The sequence below is a fragment of the Cibotium barometz genome, chromosome 2 (assembly GCF_041138505.1).
Source record: "Cibotium barometz isolate CiBa-2024 chromosome 2, ASM4113850v1, whole genome shotgun sequence".
In the NCBI taxonomy this organism is placed as follows: Eukaryota; Viridiplantae; Streptophyta; class Polypodiopsida; order Cyatheales; family Cibotiaceae; genus Cibotium; species Cibotium barometz.
In genome coordinates, this window is record NC_141047.1 from 41,873,488 (window position 1) to 41,900,223 (window position 26,736).

Here is a 26,736-nt window from a genome sequence, read left to right on the forward strand (position 1 = left end):
CACCCCAAATATCTGATAGTACAGCCTCTGTCAATCCAAGTAAACCTGAGCTCTGCACCCCAATTGACTCTTTGCGAGTCACTAATCCAAAAACCAATAGACTTATGCCAATTAATGAGATCCCCTGCTGCAGCTAGGCAAAATTCCTCCAATGCAATCCAAAAGGAACATAAACATATGTTCAGGCCTTAAAGAACATAGCAGTATCATCAGCAAGCTTAGATCCTCACTGCATAAGGGCAGACTTAAACCAAAAACTCTAGCAGTGGAGTGAAGAAAGATGCTTATAGCCTTGGCAACAATGAGATATAACAGGGGGGCTTAAGGACATCCATATAGTACAGAACGAGGGATCTGGAAGCCATGACCTCTACCACCATATGTGAGCACACTACTATGAGCATCCTGATACAAGCATGAAACAACTCTAATCTAATACCGAGAGAATCCCATACATGTAAGGGTTCCTTCAAGGAAATCCCAATCAACTCTATCATATGCCTTCTCAAAGTCTAGACCACCTCCCAAAAAGATAAGATATCATTAAAGATGCTGCTTCCTTGAAATAACTCATTCTACATATCATGAATCACACCCTGCAATACCAGCATGAGTTTGAACCCACACACCTATAACCCCCCCAAAAAAAACATACCTCAACAGTTTGCAGTTGTTCCAGCATAGTGGAAAGGACAAGGTCCTCTTGCTCACAGGATTTCTCAAAATCCTCAAGTAGCAATGTCTCTGACACAAGACAAGATCACAACAAAACATAAGAGTTGGGATCATCACAAAGCTCAAGAATGTATGTGTATGTAATCACTTCTTTTCAATTTAGAGGACTCATTAGGCCAATGCAACCATTGGTACATTGGAATGTGCCCCACATAAAACTTAAAAACTGCCATCATAAAAAAATTAACACATTATATGTCGGAGAAAAATGCCAGAGCTCAACTTTACAAAGATGCCCATGTAGACACACCGCCAACAACAACAGAAGCAGAAAATGCAGGAACCGCTCAGCATGCAGTTGCAACAACAGCAGCAAGCCCACTAAAAGCTCACTTGCAACATCAGCAAGCCAAGGAACACACTCAGTTGCAACAGCAGCAAGCCCAGCAACAAGTTCTGGTGAATCCGCAGTTGGCCTACATGCAGCTGATACAGAAGCTTCTTGGGGAATCAGAAACTCTGAGCAAAGCAAGTGGCAGCCAAACAATCTTGTGCTAGCAAACTTGCCATGTTTAAAAACCAAACCCAGCATGAATAAGACAAATAAGAAAAGTCAATGTCAAGAACAAGCAGCCCGACTCTGATATGTTGGTGGTGGTAACCCAACCAATGGACAAATTTGTTCTGATGCACCAAGAAAAGTTTCGTTCCACAATTGCAGCAATTAAACTCTGAAGAAATGCAAATGCAGACTGGAAGAAGGCTGAACAGCTTCTAAGACACTCTAGGGAGCCCGGAGTGGAGATGTTTAATGCCCAAAATGAGATTAATTACATTAAACAACTCTTTGTTTAATCCTCTCTTCCATGTATACTGCATACAATTCCCTTAATAACCCCCCCTTTGTGTTTGACCCTTTCAAGCACAAGGAGAAGAGAACTTCACTGGAACACAAGACCGTGCTCCAACGCACCATTAGCATGACATTGGGCAAAGTCATCACATATTGATATCATCTGTCAAGGCATCAGGCACAACGGATGGAAGCTGATATAACTGCATGACCAATTCTTGTTCACATGGAGCATCGGCACCCAGAAGCAATCTGTCATAGGTCTGCCTTTCCACTTCAGAAGACTGATATGGAATGCATTGTGTATCTTAACATCCTCAGATAACTCCAGTTTATAGGTGATGCCATTGAAGCTTACAAGATTCGGTATGTACCATAATAACGAGTGCTAATTTGCATATTTGGCATATTTCTGTTTACTCTGCACTAGGTTTTGCTTTGGTATTTGCATTCGTGTCTGCCACTGTTTCAAAAATCCATCTGCATCATGATCTTTGGCATGTACATTTAATGTGGCAATGGCCAAGGGAGTGATGATATTGACATATTTCTGTTTACTCTGCACTAGGTTTTGCTTTGGTATTTGCATTCGTGTCTGCCACTGTTTCAAAAATCCATCTGCATCATGATCTTTGGCATGTACATTTCCTGTGCCAATGGCCAAGGATGTGATGACACCCAGTTGCATTGTGTATGGAGCTATTGTAATGAAACTCCAATATTTCAAGATATTCTACCAAGTCCTTTTGATATACCCTGACATAGCAGAAACAAAGCTGAGTGTCTAGCAACTTGAATAATTCTCTCCACATTGTGCTCATGAATCGTCCATCCTAGTCCGACACTATGGCCATGGGTAACCCTGTCACATGCACCCATGCACTGTGGTACACGGTGACACACTGGCTCATCAACAGTGCAAGAAACATGTACAGAAGTAGTACCTTGATAGGATATTTTGTCGTATGCCGTGACCCCTTTGTGAGCCCCAGTCCGGAACATGTCAAGCACGAGCTACATAGATCAGTCTCCCAGCCATACAGGTCTGTCAGATCAATACCAAGTCAGTCCTCTTAACCCACTTTGGAGAATTCAGCACGTACTCCTCATGATGTAGAATGCATCAGAGGCATGTTAGTTGCATCAATGTAGCAGGGGCCAGCCCTAAGGCCAGCCCCAAGGCCAACCCAGGGAAGGGGACAGCCTTGCAAGGGGTGTAAAATACCTTTAGCCATCATCTAGACCCAGTCGGCAGCCATCTCTGTGCAGTGAGCAGCAGTTGGCAACAGTCGGCAGCAGTCTACAGCCTTTTGTGTGGCCTGGGCATGCAGCCGGCCAGCAGCCAGGAAAGTCCACGAATTTAACCAGCATTTAATGCTATTTTAACCAGTCGTGGCAGATATTATGCAGACCAGCAGCTCTTGTCCCAGCCGACTAGCACCTATTGGTCATATAAAAAGGTGAGCCATCCATAGACCATAAATCATCAGATAAAAATCCAAGTTATCAACAGCAGTCAAGCATGTGTGCTTAGGTAACCAACCTTTGAATACTTTCAGCATTCCTTTGTGCTTTCAAGCCCAAGACATCCGAAGCTCAGTCTCTTCCGGAGTTCTCAGCACACCAACCCTAAGTCTCGGGCTGGCGTAAGTTCCTCGTTCAAAACTTCAAACCCCAGAGTTACGATAGGGCTTTGACTCTTGCACAGAACCACAAGATGATGCTCAATGGAGGCACGCCCAAAACAGCTCCAATCGCCCCCAAAACCCAACAACAACAGACGCAGACCACCCAACAGAGCCAGGCATCTACCCAACAGTCGGGTAAGGGAGCATCCAACAACAAAGACCAAAAGAAGAAGGGCCAAAATAGCTCTTTACTGAGTTAGATGTGAAGGAGCAGTGCTTCAAAGAGAACTGTTGTTTTTTTCTGCCACCACACGACGGGACATGCAAAGAAGGATTGTTCCAAATGGCAAGCGGAAAAATGCAAGCAACAAACCTCTACAGTGGCTACCACCACAGCTATACCACCCCCTCCACCCCCACCCTCAACCACCAATGTTGTTCAGCTCTTGCCCGCCGCGGTGATATTCGATGATAAGCAAGAGGGCGAAATTGAGGAGCGTCAAAAAGGTCTTATCAAAGCTTATAGCACAACGAACGGGCAACAATTTGTTGTTCTCTTCAACATGGGCAGTTCTAAAGATGTCATCTCTCCGCAATTGGCGACCAAGATGAGATGTGTCCTAGTGCCTTATCATTTGGACGTGGACAGGTTCACTCCTAGAAAGCTGAACCGTTCACCTTCACAGTCCAGAAGGCCCCATTTCAGAAGGATTTCATTATCTCGCCCATCCTCCGGTGCAACATGATCCTAGGGATTTAGTGGTTCCGCCAGTATGCACCCAATCCTGATTGGAGGCAAGACACCTTCATGATCGTCGAAGGTTTGCCTGAGCCTACTATCATCCACGCGGGGAATGAAGCATTCAAGGTATTCCGCTCATTTCTCACCTCCAAGCTAGTAGAGCTATCAGAAAGGAAGCAGAGTGTGCAATGATCTATGTCCGCCCACAGCAAATATCGACATCCACCGCTACTCCATTAGAGTCATAGATGACTGGACTCCTCCCTCTCGTCCTAAAGACCATCATATCAATTTGGTCCCTGGAGTTGAGCCACCCAATAAGTTTCCGTACCGTCTTTCCAAGGCGTTGGAAGCTGAGTTGGAGATGCAACTCACGCAGTTGCTTAGGTCTGGTTTCATCAGGCCTTCATCCTCTCCATTTACAGCACCCATTCTTTTTGTGCAAAAGAAAGATAAGCCCACACATCTCTGTGTGGATTACCGGGCCTTGAACAAGTTGACAATCAAGAACAAGTTCCCCATGCCAAGGATAGAGTACATCCTCGAAAGACTCAACAGTGCTAAGTACTTCACAAAGATCTACCTCAAAGGTGGCTATCATCAAGTCAGAATCTTCGAAGCCGATATCCCAAAGACAAGCTTTCGAGCAGAATGAGGTCATTACAAGTTCGTGGTCATACCTTTTGGCTTAACCAATGCACCGGCTACCTTCAACAAGATGATGTCTCGAGTCTTCGCCGTACTCATCGGTAAATGTCTATTCATTTTTTTGGATGCCGTTCTTATCTTTTGTGCCACTGCAGAACAGCACGAGAAGGATGTGTAGAAGATCTTGCAAATTTTGTGAGATAACGAACTCTACATCAATGTGAAGAAGAGCATATTTGGAGTTCAAGAAGTCCAGTATCTGGGCTACGTGGTAGGTTTCGATAGAATTCACCTTGACCATGAGAAGATAAAGGCAACCTCGATTGGGACGTTTCGAAGACAGCCCAAGAGATACGATCCTTCGTAGGCCTTTGCCAACCGTATAGCTCGCATATGCATCGGTTTTCTAACCTTGCAGCACCATTGACAGATTTTCTCAAGGAAGTGAAGACAAGAGGTTTCAGTGAGACAGGTAAGGCTTTAGAGGCGTTCTTTGCTCTGCAAAAGGCAGCTTTCGAAGCACCAGTCCTCAAACTCACATCATGGGATGATCCCTTCGAGGTAATCACCAATGCTAGTAATCTCGCCATTGGGGCAGTATTGCAACAAGAAGGAAGACTCGCGGTATATTACAGCAGGAAGTTGAATGATGCAGAAAAGAACTATGCTCTCTATGACAAACAGTTACTGGGGGTTATCACAGCCTTAAAACAGTGGAAACCTTTTCTGTATGGAAGGGAATTTACTGTGAAGATAGACCACCATGCCTTCAAGTGGTTACAAACTATACCAAGTGCCCAGTGGAGCGATAGACAGCACCGGTGGAGTCAGTTGTTCCAAAACAGTTTAGTGGAATGATGGAATATGTACCGGGTAAGCACAACCCCGTGGCAGACACTCTTAGTCGAAAAGGTAGTATTCAGACAGTACAAGAGTCTATTGTGTTGGAGATACAAGGAAAGGACTTAGATAGTATGAAGACACAATATGCAGATTGCCCAAAATTTTGAACTCCTTATAGTATGGCCCTTTACTCAAAACCGGGTCATTATACCATTCAGGATGGTTGGCTCTTTTACAAGGGTCAACTATGTGTTCTCAAGGAGAAGAGACCGGCACTCCTCCATGATGCCCATGATTCACTTCTTGGTGGTCATCGGCGGGATCAACAGTACCTTGGAGAAGTTAGAAAGATCATTTTACTGGCCAAAGATGCGCAGGGATGTATACAACTATGTTTCCGCATGTCCTATATGTCAAAAAGTGAAAGTGCCTCATACCAAACATGCAGGGTTGCTTCAGCCATTGCCTGTTCTTGAGGGTCCTTTTCATGACATTTCGATGGATTTTTTTTGGACCACTTACCACATCTACTCGATCTCGGAATACTCAGTGTATGACAATAGTTGAGAGATTTAGTAAGTTTTGTATGCTTATACCATGCAAACAGACAGCTACAGCAAAAGATATAGCCCGGCTATTTCTCCAACATTGGTATCCAATATGTGGTTTGCCACACACCATTACATTGAATCGGGATCCGAAGTTTACATCTCACTTCTAGCGAGCTCTGTTTAACAACTTTGGTAACAAATTGCAATTGTCCAGTGCATTCCATCCTCAGACGGTAGACCAATGGCCAAACGGAGATTTACAACCAAATGGCTTTCAACGTGCTTAAAGCGTACTGCCATGATCAGCAGTCAAAGTGGGAACTTCATCTCCCATAGGTGCGGGCGATTCTCAATGACACACACTCATCAAGTGTTGACAAAACTCCTCATGAGGCAGCCTTTGGTCGAAGGTTTTCATCCCTTCTCACTCGAATGATATATCCGTCCTTGGAAGCCAACAACTTACAAGACATCAGAAACATTTTCAAGCAAGTCAAAGAGCATCTTACCAAAGCTCAAGAGGCTTACACCAGATAGGCAAATAAGTCAAGGAGAGATGTCAACTTCAAAGAGGGCGATTGGGTATACTTAAGAATCATGAAACAAAGACTCAAGCAAGTGAGCAAGCGTTGTCCAAAGTTATCATTCAGGAGTTTTGGTCCTTTTCCCATCATCAAGAAGTTACGTGATGTCGCCATAAAACTCAGATCGCCAGACAGTTGGACGATGCACGCCGTCTTTCACATCTCTTGGTTAAAGCCTTATATCGTACCTTCATTGCAAAATGTCCCTGAAGAGCAACAGCCAGAAATGGTTGAGGAAGCAAAAGTAATAGAGCCCGAGCAGATCCTTCTACATCACTGGAAGCACAGTTCGTGATGACGACTTCGCCAATTGTATACCAAGTTCAAAAACTGAGGGACCCATGAAGCCATTTGGCTAGATAAAGAATCCTTCCTCGACTATCCACAGTTATTGACGGACTACCTTGAAGCCATGAACCTGTCGCCAAGCTAAGCAAGAGGAAATGTCACGTGCCCCATGCATTGTGGTACACGGTCACACATTGGCTCATCAACAGTGCAAGAAACATGTAGAGAAGTAGTACCTTGAGAGGATATTTTGTTGTATGCCGTGACGCCTTTGTGAGCCCCAGTCCGGGACATGTCAGGCATGAGCTACGTAGATCAGTCTCCCAACCATAGAGGTCTGTCAGGTCAATCCTCTTAGCCCACTTTGGAGAATTCAGCAAGTAGTCCTCATGCAGGTGCATGTAGATGTCAGCCTTAGGAGTAGAATACATCAGAGGCATGTTAGTTGCATTCATGTAGCAAGGGAAAGCAAAGCATAAAAAACCAAAGCAAAAGCATGAAGGCTTTTTGGCAAAAAGCAGGGTCTCTTACAAGTATAAAAAGGCTTGAATCTCTCCCTTCTCATCATAGAAGATGGGAACTTCTCTTTTAGTACTTGAAGTTATCATCGTAGAGCCCAACATCAACCTCACCATGGAAGGGTGGAGCTCTTCATCATCAGCCTTGAGCATGGAGTTTCTTGCAGCTGCCACCATCCATACAAGTGCCTAACAAGTGATGTTGCTTGGCTGCTGTACGTTCTGCACTGTACCACTTGCCTACGCTGCTGTCCAGCCCCACCACCACCTGAACCGCCTGGCTGCACCAGCTGACGCCGGTCACCACCCGCACCACCTGAACCACCTACTGACCTGACAGCGCTGCCTTATACCAGCGCCGCCTTGCTGATGCACATTGGATGCCATCGCCGCAACCTGAACCAGCGCCTGCTGCTCGGATGCGTCGCCTAGTTGTGCCTGCCTGGCTGTGCATTGCTGCCTGCTTCCTACTGTAAGCACCGACACCAAACTTAACGCCGTCGCTTGCTGCAGCATCTGTTGTTTAGCATCGCAACCACCACCAGCTGCCTCTTGCGCCAGTTTGCTGCCACCTGTTGGCCGCCGCCACCTGGCTGCTGGCTGAATCTGACCCTAGCCACCACCTGATCTGCATCTATTGAAGTCAACTGTACGAGTCGTTCTAAGCCAGACCTTACGGTTGCAAACCGAATATTACTGTCAGACCACGAGCATTGGACTCAGCTCATACTCTCCTGTTTGGAATCTTATGGGCTGCTGCTACCTCAGGTTTGGGCAACAAGCTCACAACTAAATCACCATACACCTCGTCATCCACACACATCTCTTGTATACTTCATGTATGGACTTGGACATATAGCTTGGACATGAAAATGGAACTTGAACATGGAACTTGGACATGGAGCTTGGACATGGAACTTGAACATGGAGCTTGGACCAGAACGTGGAACTTGGACATAGAGCTTGAACATGGAACTTGGACATGGAGCTTGGACTTGAACATGGAACTTGGACATAGAGCTTGAACATGGAACTTGGACACAGAGCTTGGACATGGAACATAGAGAATAGACATGGAGCTTGGATTGTGGATTTGGATCTGGATTTAGATTTGGACTTGGATTTAGATTTGGTCTTGGATTTGGATTTGGATTTGGACTTGGACTTGGACTTGGATGACTTGGATTTGGATCTGGATATTGAATCTAGTACTAGCCCGGTAAGAGAATCTTGTGGGTCATCCTCGTGGTGTGCTCGGCAACAGAGATCTTGTGCCTCGACATCGACATTGACTTGTATATCCTACATCGGCATATCTGTTTGTTTTGTATTCATTGATTGTATTGATCCTGGCCAACGTGCCCGTGGATTGTTCTTGAATAAATTCAAGAAAGGGGACAGGCGACGCTATAGGGCTGAAACCGAAGAGCTTAGGTCATTGAAAAATGACCCGGATGTACAAAGGGTGTTGGCTGCGAAGGCAAAGGCTTCGGTCCATGAAGTCACTTTTGAAGCAATTGCAAAGGAAATGGATGTTGAGAAGCCCCGAGAGCTTGCACTTGCATACCTAATGGTTAAGGGTGATGTATACACTGAAGCAGATGGTAGTTTGGCTTTCAAGAAGCCACCCCTCATGGCTGCCCATGGTGATGCACATGATGCACAACAAGCAGAAAGAGCACAGCAAGTGCCAAATGCTGAAAGGACAAGAGTCCCTGGTGCTAGGCTTGATGCAGGTCAAGAGAAGAGTAAGGATGAGGGATCCTCTACTCATTCCCGCTATGCTCCAAGAAGACATGTCCGTTCTCGTGTTGAGCTTTCCACTCATTTGGAGAGTGTGACTCAAGAGAGAACGAAGAGGGATCGTGAATCTTCATCGCGGCATCATCATCATGCAGATGAACAGGATGTACATAGGGATGCTTATAGAAGGAAGAAGCCTCGAGAGTTCAAGTCCGGTGACAAGGATGTAAAGTTTGAAAACTTTCAAGGACGGATGGACTCTACCAAAGCACTTGCTTTCATTAGACAGTTTGAGATAGCTTTTTGCAATGAAGACTTTTCGGAAAAGTCTATGCTCAGGCATGTGGGAATGCATCTCAAGGATACGGCAAGTGATTGGTGGCTTGCAAAAATACTTGATGGAAGTGCTGCCCCAACTTGGTCTTCTTTCAAAATTCAGTTTTATGATCAATTCTTACCACCAAACTTTGCAAAGGATGTACGCAAGGAGTGGGATTGGCTGTCCCAAGATGAGGGAGAGTCCGTTGCTTCATACATAGCAAAGTTTTGGAAAGTCCTTCTCAAGGTTACTCCCTTCATGAAGATTGGAGAGGACGAGAAGAAGAGAAAGTTTGAATCGGGGCTCCATCACATCATCCAACAAAGCTTGGGAGTGTACCCAAATAAGACCATACAAGAGCTTATACACTCAGCCATGATTGCGGAGAACTTGCACATAAAAGCACCCACAAATAAGCCATTTGCAGGTCAAAACAAGAGCAAATTCAGGGCTGGTTATGACCAGAAAAAGGGTGGACAACCACCTAAGAATGCTCCCAAAGATGGCCGAGATGCAAAGGATGACTCCGAAAAGAAGCCGGGGGGTAAACGCCACAATTTTGGGCTCTCAAAACAGCAATTGGAAGAGTACAGGAAGGCTGGAAAATGCTTTAAGTGTGGCAGTAAAGATCATATATATCCTAAATGCCCACAGAATCCTAAGAATGCTGAGCCTAATGTGCAAAAGCCTCTTGTGAATGTTGTACCCGATGTGCAGGGTAATACAGGGCATGAGCCCAAGAGTAGAGTCATATGCAAGGCTTGGGGCAAATTGAAGGATCAGCCCGCTTTGTTTCTTTTTGATGATGCTTCCACAGATAACTTTATATCCGTACAGATGGCTGCCGCCATAGGTCTTAATGTGGAAGACATGGGAATGCAAATGAATGCAGATGCCGCCTTTGAGGGCAAACAGGTTGATGTAACTCCGGTCATTGGTAAGCTCCGTGTACATATACAGGACTACCTCGACTATGAGAGCTTTCTAGTGGCTCCTCTTACAGGTTGTGATGTTTTGTTGGGGATGCCCTGGCATCACCGTTTAGAGCCTGTTAAGGCTTACAAAGAGAAGAAAATCAGCTTTGTACATAGAGGCCGTGAGCACTCTATAGATGCTGGTACTACTGGAAGTACCATACCTCTTGTAAGCCATGTACAAATTAATAAGGCAATAAAGAAATCAGCTTGTTCTTACTTGGTTTTTGTACGTGATACCATTGAACATTCTAGTGTTGATGTTAGTGCATTAGATCAAGACAAGCTTAACTTTTTGAATGAGTTCAAAGATTGTTTTGCAAATGCTTTGCCAGCAAGGTTGCCACCAGAGAGGCCGGAAGATCATTGTATAGATCTAATTCCCGGTAGCTCTCCACCTAATAGGCCACCATACAGGGTGAGTGCTAGTCAACAAGAAGAGATTATGGCACAGGTGAATGAACTTTTGGAAAAGGGTTTGATTCGGCCTAGTTCCTCGCCATATTGCTCGCCGGTACTTCTTGTTCAAAAGAAGGATGGTACTTACAGGATGTGTGTTGATTACCGTGCCCTCAATAAGATAACCATCAAGAATCGGTTTCCCATTCCGCGCATTGATGACATCTTGGACAAGCTTGAAGGTTCGGCATGTTTCAGCCGAATAGACCTCAAGAGTGGGTATCATCAAGTGAGAGTGGCACCTCAAGATGTACACAAGACTGCATTCAGGACAGCCTTTGGTCTTTATGAGTTTTTGGTGGTGCCTTTTGGCCTTACAAATGCACCCGCTACCTTCAACAGGATGATGGACAGGGTGTTCAGAAAGCATAGAAAGTTCACAGGTATATTCTTTGATGACATTATTGTATTCTCAAAGAATGAAGCCCAACATCGTGAGCACCTAGCTATTGTGTTTAAAGAGCTTAAGGAAAATCAGCTCTACATAAATGCAAAAAAGAGTGAATTCTTCCTCCCAGAAATTCACTATCTTGGTCACATTGTATCAAAGGATGGTGTGCGCATGGATCCCGCAAAGATACAAACCATGCAAGAATGGCCAGAGCTGAAATCGGTCCATGAAGTGAGGAGCTTCCTTGGTTTATGTGCTTACTACAGGAGGTTCGTCAAGCATTTTGCTTTTATTGCCGCTCCGTTACATGACTTAACGAAGAAGAAAGCAATCTTTAAATGGACACAAGAAGAGAGAGATGCCTTTCAAAAGTTGAAGAGTGCAATCATCTCGGGACCGGTACTCATTATTCCGGATTTGCACAAACCTTGTGGAATGTGATGCAAGTGGGGACTGCATAGGGGCTGTTTTGAACCAAGAAGGACATGCCATTGCCTATGAGAGCAGACGCTTGCAACATGCAGAGCTTCACTTACAGGTTTATGAGAAGGAGTTGTTGGCTGTAATTCATGCCCTTACTATTTGGAAACACTATCTTTTAGGGGCTGATTTTATGGTCAAAACTGATCATCAAAGTTTGAGATACTTTTTGACTCAAAGTAAGCTCTCAGAGAAGCATATGAGATGGGCAAATTTCCTCTCAATGTTTCATTTTCAAATTTTACACACTCCAGGGAAAAAGAATGTGGTGGCGGATGCCTTATCTAGATGACCACAGGTTCATGCTATTACAGTTGCATACCATGAGGACTTATCGGATATGCGTAATACTTATCATCTGGATGAGGATTTTGCACATGTATGGGCTGATTTGCAAGAGGGTATTGCTGTCCCATCTTATGTCATAAGAGATGGATATCTCATGATGCAAAATCGTATGTGTGTGGTAAAGAACCTTCGCCATAAGGTTATGGATGAGTGCCATGCTCCTCCATATGCAGGTCATAGAGGCATTTTGGCCACAGCACAAGCTTTGGAGAGGTATTTCTTTTGGCCACATATTCGCAAGGATATTGAAGCATATGTACGTGAATGTATGGTATGTCAAAAGGTCAAATTTGACAGACATAAAGCACCTGGATTGCTTCAACCTTTGCCTATACCAAATGAACCATGGGAAAGCATTGCTATGGATTTCATTATGGATTTGCCAAGGACGCCACAGGGAAATGATGCTATTTGGACCATTATTGACAGGTTTAGCAAGCAGGCACATTTCATTCCCGTGCGCAAGACAATAAAGCCAGATCATATGGCTAGGATGTTTTTGGCACAGATATTCAAACACCATGGCATGCCTAAATCTATTGTGGGGGATAGAGATCCTAGAACCACAAGTTTATTTTGGCGCGCATTGTTTGACAATATGGGTACAAAGCTGAACTTCTCATCAGCTTACCATCCACAGACAGATGGGCAAAGTGAAATAGCAAATTCAGCCGTCCTCGACTTGCTGAAATCTTATGTATCCGACCGCAAATCGGATTGGGAGAAGTATTTGCCACTTGTGGAGTTTGCCTACAACAATACGGTACATACTTCTACGGGCAAGGCGCCCTTTGAGATTATCTATGGCAAGGTGGTACTACCACCCATCCTTCGTACAAAGGATGAGATTTTTGCAGCAGATGAGTATGTCAGAGACTTGGATACTGCATTTGCACAGGTACGGACAGCCATAGAGAGGTCTCAAACCAAGAATAAAAAGGCAGCTGATAAGCATAGAAGGGATGTACAATTCAAACAAGGTGATTGGGTCTTGCTGAAATTTGAAAAGGCACGCCTTCGGAAGAGGCCAGGAAAAGAGGGAAAGTATCCTAAACTTTCCAACAGGTATTATGGACCTTTTCAGATCTTGGAGAAGATCAATAATGTTGCATTTCGGCTTGTACTCCCAGATCATTGGAACATGCATAATGCTTTTCATGTGAGCCTATTGAGGCCTTATGTGGGACCGACACCGTTTGAGCCGGTTTTGGAAGACCCACCCGAGGTGGATGAGCTGGAAGAGATTCTTCAACCTGAACAGATTGTTTTTCACAAGGAACGAAAGCTTGCGGGAGGCAAACTTGTTCGTAGGTACCTTGTGAAGTTCAAGAATTATTCAGCTTTGGATGCGAAATGGATGGATGAGGCCTACTTCGAGGATTACCCAGATCTTTTGAAGGCCTATCTGGAGGCTTTTCAGTTGCGGTCAACTGATTAGAAGCCGGGGGGATGTCACAAATCCCTATATTCTAGGGACATGCGGATGCGTGTCAGGCCTAGAAACATACGGATGCATGTATGTATTATACCTGGGCATGTGTATGGATCATATGAGTGGATGCATATGAGTCCAAGGACATGGCAGGACATTTGTGGACTTTCGGGCGGTGCCCGTGTGGATTCCGGCCATGCACACATGGTGTGTTATGATGGCAGGCGGAATATTTTCAAGTACAAGAATGATGATAGGTGGTTCTCCAAGTTTACATGTGCACAATGCATAAATGATGCATGCCATAACTTTATTTTACTTTGTGTGACATTGTCTTGCTGTCTGGACAATGCTTGTTATTTTGGCTTGTGAAGCCCGAGGGACCGGGGACGCCCGGGCACCTTGTGGACACGTGTGTGCACTCCTGCTTGGGCCTAAAACTGTGGGCTTATGGGTTTTGCAGGTGGTAAGTGCGTCCACACTCAATTTACAACTTATTTCATTTACTACTAAAGTTTATTGGTTTGCAGGTCCACACTCATTAATAAGTGGCCGGACAACTTATAATGCGTTCGCATTTGGTTGGACCAAAATTAATGAAGTCCGGACAGCTTATGGCCATTTCCCATTTGGTTGGACCTAAACTTATACAAACAGGACAAATGGAGCACTATGGGCTGGACACCTACCTGGACACCTTATGGGGACACTTGTCAGCCTGTATGTGAACCCACCAAGCCCCATAGGTGGCACTGGAGAAAGGCGCCTCCCTCAAGAGGTCATTTGGGCTGTTTTATTCATCATTCAACACATTGGAGAGCTGATTGAAGCTTTGGGAGTTGCTACAGGGCTGGTTGCTTGCTTCCCGGACTCACACAAGCTTGGATAATGATCCCCACACTCTTCTAAAGGGCTGGTTGGTAAATTTCAGACCTGTATTTTCTGGTTATTGCGAGTTTTGGGCTGGTTACAGGTGTCCAGAGTCAACTTGGACAATACAGGACAGCTCTAGGGACCTCCACAGGGCTGTAGGACCCTTTACAGGTGGATTTCTCGCGATGGAAAGCTGCTGTTTTGGACTGGTTATTGCATAAAACAGGCCGGACAGCAATGGAATATGTGAGCATGGATGTGTCTCAAGGATTCCTGGTGTAACAGGTGTTTAGGGCAAGCATTGGGAACACTTGCTCGCGGAGAACACAGGTTTCTGGATCAGTTTTCTCGCGTGGAAACAGGGCCTAAAGATCCATTTACATCCTGTGCAGGGCGGAGTACCTGTGAGGATTGTGATACTCTTGTGCAGGGCGGATGTACCTGTGAAGAGGCTTGTGCAAGGCGGATGTACCTGTGTGTAGGGCGGATGTACCTACAGATTCTCTTGTTTGAGATGTATTCATACATGATGTATTTGGTAGAATCAGGTGCAGGCTGGTGGTGAATCCCCAGGCACCCATAATCTTGTACTTTGCAGACTCTTTTGGTAATATAACCTAAAGGGGGGGGGTCAGCCTATCATCGGCCCCTTTATGTGGTGTACTGTCATTTTCAGCTTTGTGGTTGTAATGCTCAATTGTTAAGTGCTCAGAATCTTGTTCACATTTATACGATTCCAATTCACGCTTCCTCCTCCCGTCTCACCTGCCAAAGGGGTTGGAGCCTTGTACAGCATGTAGTGTTACTCTTTACTGTCCTTACAACTTGTGCTGGGCTTGGAGTATGCGCATTTGCCCTCTCAATGAGCTTTTCAAGACTTGGACCTGCTCCGATATTCTTGCCCATCATGTATGAATTTTGCTTTGCACTCTGTAATAAACAATTATCCAACAGGCATCAAGTTTGGGTATAAAAAGGAAACCAATATGTGGCCAGCGCAAGTGTGAAAGGGGACAAAAAGAGATTTATAAGGTTATAAGGTTTTTAAACCTTTGATGGCTAAAAATATTATTATTTATTTTGAAAAGCATGCGTTTTCTTAAACTTTGCTTTTGGCGTTTTTGAGGAAAAAAAAAACGCATCCCCTCTTTAGAAGGTGAAGGGTGGTGACCATGAAGGTGGCCGTATGGTGGTCACCGTATGGATCTTCAGGGGTGGCCGGATGGATTACGCAAGCGTATCCCCTAGGACGCAGCTGCTACTGCGCATGGGGTGGTGTTGCTACTGTTACTGCCGCTGCTGTCGGGTACTGCTGCCACCTCCGTCGGGTGTTACTACCGCCGCTGCTGGGTACTGCTGCCACCTCCGTCGGGTACTGTTGCCGCCGCCGAGTACTACTGCCACCTCCGTCGGGTACTGCTGCCGCCGCCGGGTACTACTGCCACCACCATCGGGTGTTGCTGCTAACGGGTGCTGCTGCACTTGCGCGCATGGATTGTTGTCGGGTATTGCTGCTGCTACCACCGCTACTGTTGCTGCTGCTGTCGCCAGGTGCAACCACTACTGCTGGGCGCTGTTGTGCAAGAGCGCTGCTCCATGGGCTGATGCTGCCGCCACCGCTGCCAGATGATGATGCTGCCGCCAGGTGTGCTGCTGCTTCCGCCAGGTGTGCTGCTACTGCCGCAAAGTGCTGTTGCAGCCAGTTGTGGACTACAGCCAGGGAGTATAGGGCAGCCAAGCAGGCAACCAGATGGGCAACCAGCAATGGGCAGCCAGGCAGGCATCAAGCGAGAATTTCTCTGCAGACAGTTGGGCAGCCAGACGAGTGTCAGATGGGAGGCCCTCTACGCCAGGTGGCTGCATGTGTTCAGCGTGGATCTCTCTCTCTCTCTCTCTCTCTCTCTCTCTCTCTCTCTCTCTCTCTCTCTCTCTCTCTCTCTCAGGTGAGCTGAAGGAGGCACCGAGGGGCTAACAACCAAGGGGTCTCTCTCTCTCTCTCTCTCTCTCTCTTCGGCGCAAGCAGGCTTTGTTAACAAGATTTGGATAAAGAGGATCAAGTTAAGAAGCACAGGATGATGTTCTTGGAAGAGATGTGTGTTGCTCTTCATCTTGGACTTATGTGTATTCAGGGTTTGCTTGACACATCCTCTATCTTTCTCTCTCTAGGTTTTTGGCATCGTGATTGGATGGTGCATATGTGGATTTATCTGTCATGGAAACAGGACATTGGTTTTTCGAGAAGAAAACATGACTTTGGTATCGAGGATACAGGCCTATGGTTTATGGATACAGGTCTATGGTTTATCAGATACAGGTCTTTGGTTTCATGTGGAAAGCATGTCTTTGGATTCCTGTGAACAGGTTCTAGTTTTCTCGAGGATACATGTAAGCTGTGACTATAGGAAGGACATGTGGTTTGGTACAGCCCTACTGCTGTTTGGGAAAGAGCTGTGGGACCCATGATAGCGATGGAGAAGACCTTTTCAACAAGCAGGAAGGTGTCGTACAGGTGTGCCTTCTCTATAGAATGCTTTGCTGTAGTAACGAGAGTTCTTATTTGGAAGTCCTGGGAGAAAAGCTAAAAGGGATCCTATTGGTAAAGGATTCGACAAGAAGTACTTTGTACTCATATTTGTTCAAATAAAGAAATACCGCAAGGGGCGCCACTACTGCGTTTTGGGGCCAATCGGTGTCCTTGTACTATTTGCAGGAGCATTCTAGCTCCCCTGTTTGTTTTCCTTTTTCAGGTTCCCATGGGTGATGAAGTGTTTTGTGTGCGAGTGTTTGTTCACCCGCCCGTCAGATTTTTTTGAAGGCCGGTTACATGGTTCCATTGCTGGGATATCGTCGACTTTCTCAAGGAGGCGAGCCCGTGGTTGTCACATCAAAAGCTTCAACATGTGGAAAGTGAAAAGGAAGTGCAGGAGACAGTGCAGGATTGTGTGTCTTTGCCTGTATGAGGTGAAGAGCAAAAGCTAAAGATGAAGCTCAGGAGAAAAGACACCAAGGACAGGAAGTAGTCAACCAGGAACAAAGCAGTCGAAGAGTTATGGTACAAGAGATGGGTTGAAGGCTTTTTCGACACTTTGTTACCGGTGGTATCTTCACAGAGGCTTCATGGGTTCGGAAGGCAGCTTCTTTCTATGTTTAACAGTAGTGATCTACTATGCTTCATTTTTAAACCTTTGATGGCTAAAAATATTATTATTTATTTTGAAAAGCATGCGTTTTCTTAAACTTTGCTTTTAGCGTTTTTGAGAAAAAAAAAACGCATCGCCTCTTTAAAAGGTGAAGGGTGGCGAGCATGAAGGTGGCCGTATGGTGGTCGCCGTATGGATCTTCACGGGTGGCTGGACGGATTACGCAGGCGTATCCCCTAGGGCGCAGCTGCTGCGCATTGGTTGGTGATGTTGCTGTTACTGCCACCGCTGTCGGGTACTGCTGCCACCTCCGTCGGGTGTTACTGCCGCCACTGCTGGGTACTACTGCCACCTCCATCGGGTACTACTGCCGCCGCCCGGTACTACTGCCACCGCTGTCGGGTGTTGCTGCTGACGGGTGCTGCTGCACTTGCGCGCATGGATTGCTGCCAGGTACTGATGCTGCTACCGCCGCCACTGCTGCTGCTGTCGCCAGGTGCAACCACTACTGCTGGGCGCTGTTGTGCAAGAGCGCTACTGCATGGGCTGATGCTGCCGCCAGGTGTGCTGATGCTACCGCCAGGTGCTGTTGCCGCCAGTTGTGGACTACAGCCGGGCAGTATAGGGCAGCCAAGCACGCAACCAGATGGGCAACCAGCAATGGGCAGCCAGGCAGGCATCAAGCAGGAATTTCTCTGCAGACAGTTGGGCAGCCAGACGAGTGTCAGATGGGAGGCCCTCTACACCAGGTGGCTGCATGTGTGGAAGCAGTCAGCGTGGATCTCTCTCTATCTCTCTTGAAGAAGGTGAGCTGAAGGAGGCACCGAGGGGCTAACAGCCAAGGGGTCTCTCTCTCTCTTTCTTCCCACACAGGCTTTGTTTACGAGATTTGGATACAGAGGATCAAGTTAAGAAGCACAGGATTATGTTCTTGGAAGAGATGTGTGTTGCTCTTCATCTTGGACTTATGTGTATTCAAGGTTTGCTTGACACATCCTCTATCTTTCTCTCTCTAGGTTTTTGGCATCGTGATTGGATGGTGCATATGTGGATTTATCTGTCATGGAAACAAGACATTGGTTTTTCGAGAAGAAAACAGGACTTTGGTATCGAGGATACAAGCCTATGGTTTATGGATACAGGTCTATGGTTTATCAAATACAGGTCTTTGGTATCGAGGATACAAGCCTATGGTTTATGGATACAGGTCTATGGTTTATCAAATACAGGTCTTTGGTTTCGTGCGGAAAGCATGTCTTTGGATTCATGTGAACATGTTCTAGTTTTCTCGAGGATACATGTAAGCTGTGACTATAGGAAGGACATGTGGTTTGGTACAGCCCTACTGCTGTTTGGGAAAGGGTTGTGGGACCCATGATAGCGATGGAGAAGACCTTTTCAACAAGCAGGGAGGTGTCGTACAGGTGTGCCTTCTCTATGGAATGCTTTGCTGTAGTAGCAAGAGTTCTTATTTGGAAGTCCTGGGTGAAAAGCTAAAAGGGATCCTATTGGTAAAGGATTCGACAAGTTGTACTTTGTACTCATATTTGTTCAAATAAAGAAATACCGCAAGGGGCGCCACTGCGTTTTGGGGCCAATCGGTGTCCTTGTACTATTTGCGGGAGCATTCTAGCTCCCCTGTTTGTTTTCCTTTTTCAGGTTCCCATCGGTGATGAAGTGTTTTGTGTACGAGTGTTTGTTCCATCGCCCGTCAGATTTCTGAAGGCCGGTTTCGGAAACAAGTCAATCACAGTCCGCCACTCGAAGGGGATGATGTCCAAGTCAATAATGAGAATGAGGTTTTTCCTGCCCCTTAGACCAGCAAGACACTCTGACTATACGGGAGGGGGCGTTTACAAGAACTGGAGCGAAGAACCAAGGGATTGCATCAAATCCAATCTCAAGCCAAGTACATGTCGGGTGGGGAGGTGAACTAGAGCATTCTAGATCAATGGTGGTTGTAGGCGCTCTTCATCCATAGTTGGGATATTGGAAAAGAGTCGTCTACAAGGTGGCCCAAGCTCAAAGAAATCTGCCTACAACTTTATTCATCGAGCGTGGGAAAAGGAGCCTTGGTGAACGTACATTGGAGGCTAGGGAACCTGGGGCTGCAATGAATGGTGAGTGCAATCAATGATGCACGAGAGGAGAAAATCCTTCCAAGCTGTGCAACATACCCCCACCCACCCCCAAAGGCGGCTGGAGGCTGCGGACAATCAATTTGCCCAAGAGTGCCTTGCTCTAAATCACCAGGATAATCAATAATGCTTAGCCCACTCTTGGTCTGAATGATGGCATTCCATGCCACCTTGGCTCGGGCAATGTGGTGGCTGGCTGCTTTTCCTGCCCATAGAAAGTTGCAGAAGAAATGCCGATGTACCTGTCTTGTGCACAAGTGCAAGGAGGATCAGCAAACGTGATCCACCACATGGCGGGAAGGACCTATTTGGCCACCACAACCCATCTTGCCAAGAAGGATAGCTGAGTTGTGCTCTCATGCAAGAGCTTCCGGCAAAGGCTCAAGAGGAGGGGGGCAATTTTCTGCTCTAGGGTGATATCAATGACAACTTGACACACTGAGGTGCCTCTTGGAATCCTATGAAATGCCTCCACTAGATGCTAAGTCGGGGAGGGGGAGGGGGAGGGGCCCACCCAGAGACCCCACAATTTGTGCCAATTGATCTTCCCTTCACAAAATGAGGGAAAAATCTCAATCGCATCCGCAAAGCACTGAAGGTCCCCTCTGTACGGGCAAGGTAGAATGATTTATCGTCTATGAACTCTGAGTTTATCCAGTGTGGACTTAAGTAAATTGGAGAATAATGATTTCTTTTTCTTTTTATTTTTTTCTTTGTTTTTGGTAGAAGGGTGGGTTTGGTTGGGGGGGTGGGGGATGAGGGGGTTTGCTTGATGCTATACCTTTCTCTTGGTTCTCATTATGCATCTCTTCATACAGAATGTTTTGCATAGCTATCATAAGTTCTTCATAGTCTTCATGGTCCAACTCAGAAAATGCTTCAGAAGGTTCATATTCCCAGAGCATTGTGTCGTGATCCAATCTGACATGAGAACTCTCACCATCCTTTCTTTGCTTCAATCTATCAATCTCATCAGTTAAGATGTCACCAAAAGCTAACTCAGCACTGTCCTGGTAAATAAAAACAAGGAAATTATCAAATCAGCAAAAGTAACCACCAACATCATTTACAAACATTCTGCATGTTCCTTCATAAATTTATTTGTATAAACTAACACCAAAGTATGAGTCAATCTAAGAAAATGAATGAACAAGATTATCGCATCTTATACATGAGTCCCTACATCGAAAGTTGCACTCTAGTTTGCTAACTTGTCCTGTCCAGAAAACACACAGGGCAACCAGCAGGCTGCGGGTAGCAGAGGAGCTAGAAGCGGAAGGGCGCAGGGGATTGGGTAGAGTGTGGTGAAGCTGTTCAGGAGGACAGGGAGGGGAAACAGACAGCGTGAAAGGGGTAAAGGGGGCATGGAGGTTGCTTATGCGCCTTGTATTGCTGAAAGTGGTTCCATTGTTGGCATCTCCATGTAATCACAATTAAGCAGTCTGTTTGGTGTACTTCTCTCTATCATTCTTGATAACTGTCTGAATAGTTGCATATTTCACCATCCTTGTGTATGCTACTTAATCACCCTCATGCTATTGTTAACTAGCATTAGGATGTGGATGGAATGCTTCTACTTGTGTACGCTGGAGCCCAGCTTCTTTCGGTGGGTGTTCTCCACATGCCTACATTGGTCAATTGAGGAGATTAATCAGAAGTGTTTTTGTGGTCAATCTTTTTGGGCGGATATCATACATACTTTTATGGCCACTTGCATACCAGGATCCTCCAAAATCTGTACGAAGTAGGCGCAATGTCATTCTTAAGGAAAGGGACCATTCTCTTCCACCCTCTCAGGATTCTCTTGGAATCATCAAATCGTAGACTGGCTGCACAAGCAAAGGGCATTATGCAATGTCATTCTTAAGGAAAGGGACCATTCTCTTCCACCCTCTCAAGACTCTTGAGATCATCAAATCATAGACTGCCTACACAAGCAGAGGGCATGATGCTATCTGAGTGGTGGTAGACAGATTGACGAAGATGGCACAATTTTTACGTACAAAAGTGACAATGAAGGCAACTGAACTGGCACAACAGTTTGTTGTCACATGCGGAAGCTCTGGAAGTCTTCTTTCAGCCCTAAATACCATCCTTGAACATGCTTGATGCAAAACAAATACAGAAGAGAGAGAAGCGAGAAAGAGATAGCTGAGTATTCAGTATATTCATAATGTACAAAAAGGTACAAGTCATGGCAGCCCTAGGCATGCCTAAAAAGGTAGTAAAATACCTAATCTAACCTAAGTCTAAGCCTAGACTAATGATCCAGCCAAGCAAGGACTGAATACTCCAAATCGTTGAGCAATATTGCCTTGTATAGGCTTGGGAATAACCACATGGACTGGCCAACTGCTGGTCAGCCAAGTCCTGGACAATAAATCAAGATAATGCTGCAGCCAACATGTCTTCCTCCCTTCAAGCGCTGGCCGACAGCCCTCCATGCCCACCTTCAGTTAAATCCTTTGCCAAGGCAGAAACCTATGCTCCAAAGTCGGATTCTGATCTGTCTTTATCTGGTTGCCCTCTTAGGACTAGCTCTGAGATCAGCCAGTGCATGTCTTGCACGTGACATCCCCCTCTGCTAAACTTGATGACGGGATTCCAATCATTATTCTTGGATGACTGTCATCATCCCATTCTCTATTCCCGGAGTCCCTCTGTCATCCTTCCTACTCTGGCAACCTTTTCACTGAACACCCGGCCCGGTCTCCAAATCCACTCTAACTCTGATGAAGATCTATGCATCTATTCCATCCAGTCCCCATCCCGTTCCTGCCCTATCCCTGAACATTGTCTCTAGTCTTCCTACGAAATGAGTCTGGCACTCTCACTCCACCCCTTGGAGGATCAACCTCCCCTCAAACCATTGCCTGAAAGCCTTTCCTGGTGTGCCCCAAGTGGCACCCGACTCACAGGACTGCCATCCCCTTGGGTTTTGTGGAACACCACCAACCAACCTCCTCGGAATTCTTTCCTTGTCTTGTGTTCCTTGCCTTGGGCCTCGTACTTGTGCACTTTCCTATGCCTTGGACCGATGCACCTTCATCTGGAACTGAATCAGTCTTTAGCCTTGCTGAGCCTAATGCTCTGATACCAATGTCACATGCGGAAGCTCTAGGAGTCTTCTTTCAGCCCTAAACACCATCCTTGAACATGCTTGATGCAAAACGAATACAAAAGAGAGAGAAGAGAGAGAGAGAGAGAGAGAGAGAGAGATAGCTAAGTATTCAATATATTCATAATGTACAAAAAGGTACAAGTCATGGCAGCCCTAGGCATGCCTAAAAAGGTAGTAAAATACCTAATCTAACCTAATGATCCAGCCAAGCAAGGACTGAATACTCCAAATCGTTGAGCAATATTGCCTTTTATAGGCTTGGGAATAACCACATGGACTGGCCGACTGCTGGTCGGCCAAGTCTTGGACAATAAATCAAGATAATGCTACAGCCGACATGTCTTCCTCCCTTCAAGCGCTGGTCGACAGCCCTCCATGTCCACCTTCAGTTAAATCCTTTGCCAAGGCAGCAACCTATGCTCCAAAGCCAGGTTCTAATCTGTCTTTATCTGGTTGCCCTCTTCAGGACTAGCTCTGAGATCAGCTAGTGCATGTCTTGCACGTGAAATTTGTTGAGCCGCTTTTCAGGTTGTAATATGTATGGACTACCTTTTGATATAGTCAATGATAGGGACTCACCGTTTTCTTGACATTTCTGGTAGCTAGTTTTCCAGAGACTGGAGGCTACGCTGAGTTTAAGTTCTTGTGATCATCCTCAGTCTGACGGACAAACAGAGAGGGTGAATCAAGTTTTGGAGAATATGCTTCGTGCATACGTCTCTAAGACACCATCAGATTGGGAGAAGTACATCCCGATAGTCAAGTTTGCCTATAATAGTGCTAAGCATGCAGCTACTGATTAAAGTCCGTTTATGCTGATGTATGGATACCAACCTAGATCTCTAGTAACAGTTGGACTTCAAGGTATTCAAATTGATGCAACTCGCGATTTCTTAGCAGATATGCACGAAATGCTAGTCGATGCACGAGAGGCTATCAAGAGTGCACAAGATCGTGCACAATTTTCTGCTGATAGATAGCGTTCACCGAGGGAATGCTAATTTATTTGAGAGTGCCCAAGAGTTCTGAGACTTTACGTACAGGGAAGGTTGGGAAGTTATCCCCTAGGTGCTGTGGACCTTCCAAGATCTTGAGAAAAATTAGTGATTATTGACTAGAGTTGCCTCAGAATATGAAAGTTCACGCAATCTTTCATGTCAGTCGATTGAAAAAGATGCGGGGAACTGAGGATAACCTTGATATCCCTCACGAACTTGTCGAGGTTGAGGACTTGTCCTATATTCCACATGAGCCCGAGAGGGCAATAGGGCACGGCACAAGAGGACTCATTTTAGGAGTCGGCAGCTAGTTTGAGTAAGTGTCCCTGGACACATCTCTAAGAATTAGGGACCTAATCCAGCAGGGTTATGGGGGCCCCAGGATTAGAGATTACAGGCAGTTACTTGGATAGGGTTCCTAGATTGATAAAACAAGCTTAATGGACATTTATATAGCTTTTAATGGCAAAGCAGAGGTCTCGATCGTCATCCACCTCATCAATTTGAAAGAAGACAAAAGCGGTACCAAGAGATGATGGAATGTGAGATGCTCCCTGGCTAGTCCTTCATCCGTTTGCATGTGCATCTGGTCTGCCTTGCACATTCCAATGGCAAACCATGCATTGCCTTGGAAAACCTCTTACCTCCATGCTCTGGTGGTAGCAATATGGCTCATATGATCCCTGAGCTGAGAAAGGTCCTGAAACATAAAGTATCCTATCACCATCAGCCATCGCTGCCTCCACAGCTCATTGAGGTGCATCCTGAACATATGAGGTCTCTATTACCGCTCTTTGCACCCCTCTCAATGGTGGAAAAACCGAAAATAATGCCTCAGAAGGTCTGGAAAACAGAGGTTAAGAAAAAAGCTAAGCTCATCTTGGATGGAGAATCGAAGTCATGACAATATCAAAAGCCATCTTCATCCCCGTGTGCCAGAGCGCTACAAGAAAGCACTTGTGTCATACACTCCACAGAATCAAAATTATATTGAAAGAAACCTCAATCTTTGAAGTGCAGGGCAGTTTCAAACTTTCAAGAGAGAAACTAACCAGCACCCAATCCCTGATCTCACGACGACGAGAGGGATAGAAGCCAAAGATCCTCCCAATCAAGGCTTCTGCTGTATTGGAGGCCCCCAATCAAGGATTCTGCTGCATTGGAGGCGATGACCAATCCCATCTACCTAGACTCTTCTTCTAAAAACAATAGTTCGTCAGACTCGTACCAAACTTTGTTAGGTTTGCTCCTTGCTTCAAGCGAGCTATGGAGGGATTCTCTTTTTGGACTCCCAGAGAGCAGACCCCAAAAGAGAAAGTCGAATGGTGACAGGATTGGTAAAAGGCTAAAGCTAGGCTTGCTTCATGAAAAACATCAAGAACTCTCCTTTGGGCTGTAGTATGCAGCAAATGGTGAACCATAGAAGCTCTAATATAATATTTCAAACGTAGATAGACAAGCATAAAAATTGGCTCTTCAAGTCCAAACCACCTTGAATGTGGCTGCCTATTCCACAGCTTATAAATGCACTTACTATGTGATGATTATTCAAATGTCATTCACTCACCTGAGATGCTGGCACCATTTTTCTGGCCAACCTGATTTTCCACAATAATTGGTTTCTATCCTTTTTCACCCTTTGCAGGCAATTTTCTCTGAGCTGAAATAAAATCCAAGTTCATCGTCAACATCAGTCATGCCATCTATATCATACACACGTGTGCACAAGCCCCCACACACACACATACATGCATGCATACACGTGCACATGCATGCAGAAACACACACATCTATATCATATCACCTCTCTCTCTCTCTCTCTCTTTTCTGGCCTCTAGTAGACGTTAATAAAGCTTTCTTTCTTTCTTTCTTTCTTTCTCTCTCTCTCTCACACACACACACATGCATGCATAATGCGCGCGCACAGAGAGATAAGCACGCACAAATATGTATGTATCTATCTATGTGTGTGTGTTTGTGTGTGCGCGCGCGCTTTTATACTTGGGTATAGATACATATACGTATATGCGCACATGCACACACACACATACATATAGATACACATATACAAGTATGTATGTATGTATCTACACATATAGAAACATATATAACACTTGTGTATATGTATCTATTTGTGTGTGTGTGTGTGTGTGTGTGTGTGTGTGTGTGTGTGTGTGTACACAAACAAATTGACCATCCCAAGCCATGTGTATTATATATGAGATATACCTTGTCTTTCCACTGTGGATGCCATGATTTGAGTGGAGATCTTTTGATGCTTTTCTTGTCCATCTTGATTCTGTCCTAGACCCCCAAAAATCAATCAAACTAAGATAGTAGTCTCGTACCTTAGCCAGATCAATCTTTTTTATTGCAAAAATTTGATGGCATATCACACCTGCACAAATTCGTTAAGAATCGAATCCAAAAGCCTGCTAGTTATCTAGATTTAACAGCCATTTTAAGAAATAGTTTTTAGGTGTCGGCTGTTTACCCTCACATGGATCCGCAAATGCACCGTTGAAAGAAATTACCCTTAGTTCAATGTTTTCGGTTTAATAAAGATGAACCTCTCTCCAAAATTAATGATCGTTACTTAACTTTAGTTGGAATTAAGCGTATTCTCTTGCTTTTTGGAAAAAACAAGGACGTGCCACATGGCAATTCAGCCCTTTTCGAATAGCACCCAACATAAACCTTTTGCCCTTTTGCGTACCCTAAGTATTGATCTAACCACATGGGTCTCACACCTCAAAAACTTTAATATCATATGATACACACAAATTTGAAGATTATGTTCCCCAACCATTTTTGGATCATTAATAAAAGTACCTCAGGCCAACTGAAAAAGTGTGTCTTGTTTACAGGTCGTTGCTAATGGTTTAAGTGAAGTGGGATTTTGTTTTACTTGACAAAATGTGCGTGTTAACCACTTCATAGGTTAGAATGGCTTCACTCGCCTGACCTACCATAAGGCGGTTTGCCATCTT

General features: G+C 45.3%; 1 protein-coding gene across 8 annotated transcripts in view; it reads right to left on the reverse strand.

The window, feature by feature from the left end:
* The window catches only part of LOC147641086 (RPA-interacting protein A), a 50,827-nt gene extending 24,392 nt beyond the window's left edge, over positions 1-26,435 (reverse strand). The window contains exons 1-6 of one of the 8 annotated variants that reach the window (XM_086817942.1): positions 26,241-26,435; positions 25,976-26,144; positions 25,314-25,406; positions 20,409-20,637; positions 2,473-2,573; positions 656-744 (exon numbers count right to left, since the gene is read on the reverse strand). In XM_086817942.1, coding sequence (XP_086674068.1) covers positions 656-744; positions 2,473-2,573; positions 20,409-20,637; positions 25,314-25,406; positions 25,976-26,038 — 575 coding nt within the window. In that variant the 5' untranslated portion in view covers positions 26,039-26,144; positions 26,241-26,435. Of the gene's footprint in view, positions 1-655; positions 745-2,472; positions 2,574-20,408; positions 20,638-25,313; positions 25,407-25,975; positions 26,221-26,240 lie in introns of those variants that run through there. The other 7 variants (XR_015268839.1, XR_015268838.1, XR_015268837.1 and 4 more) reach the window with 7 other exon arrangements.
* Between the last annotated feature and the right edge of the window lie 301 nt (positions 26,436-26,736).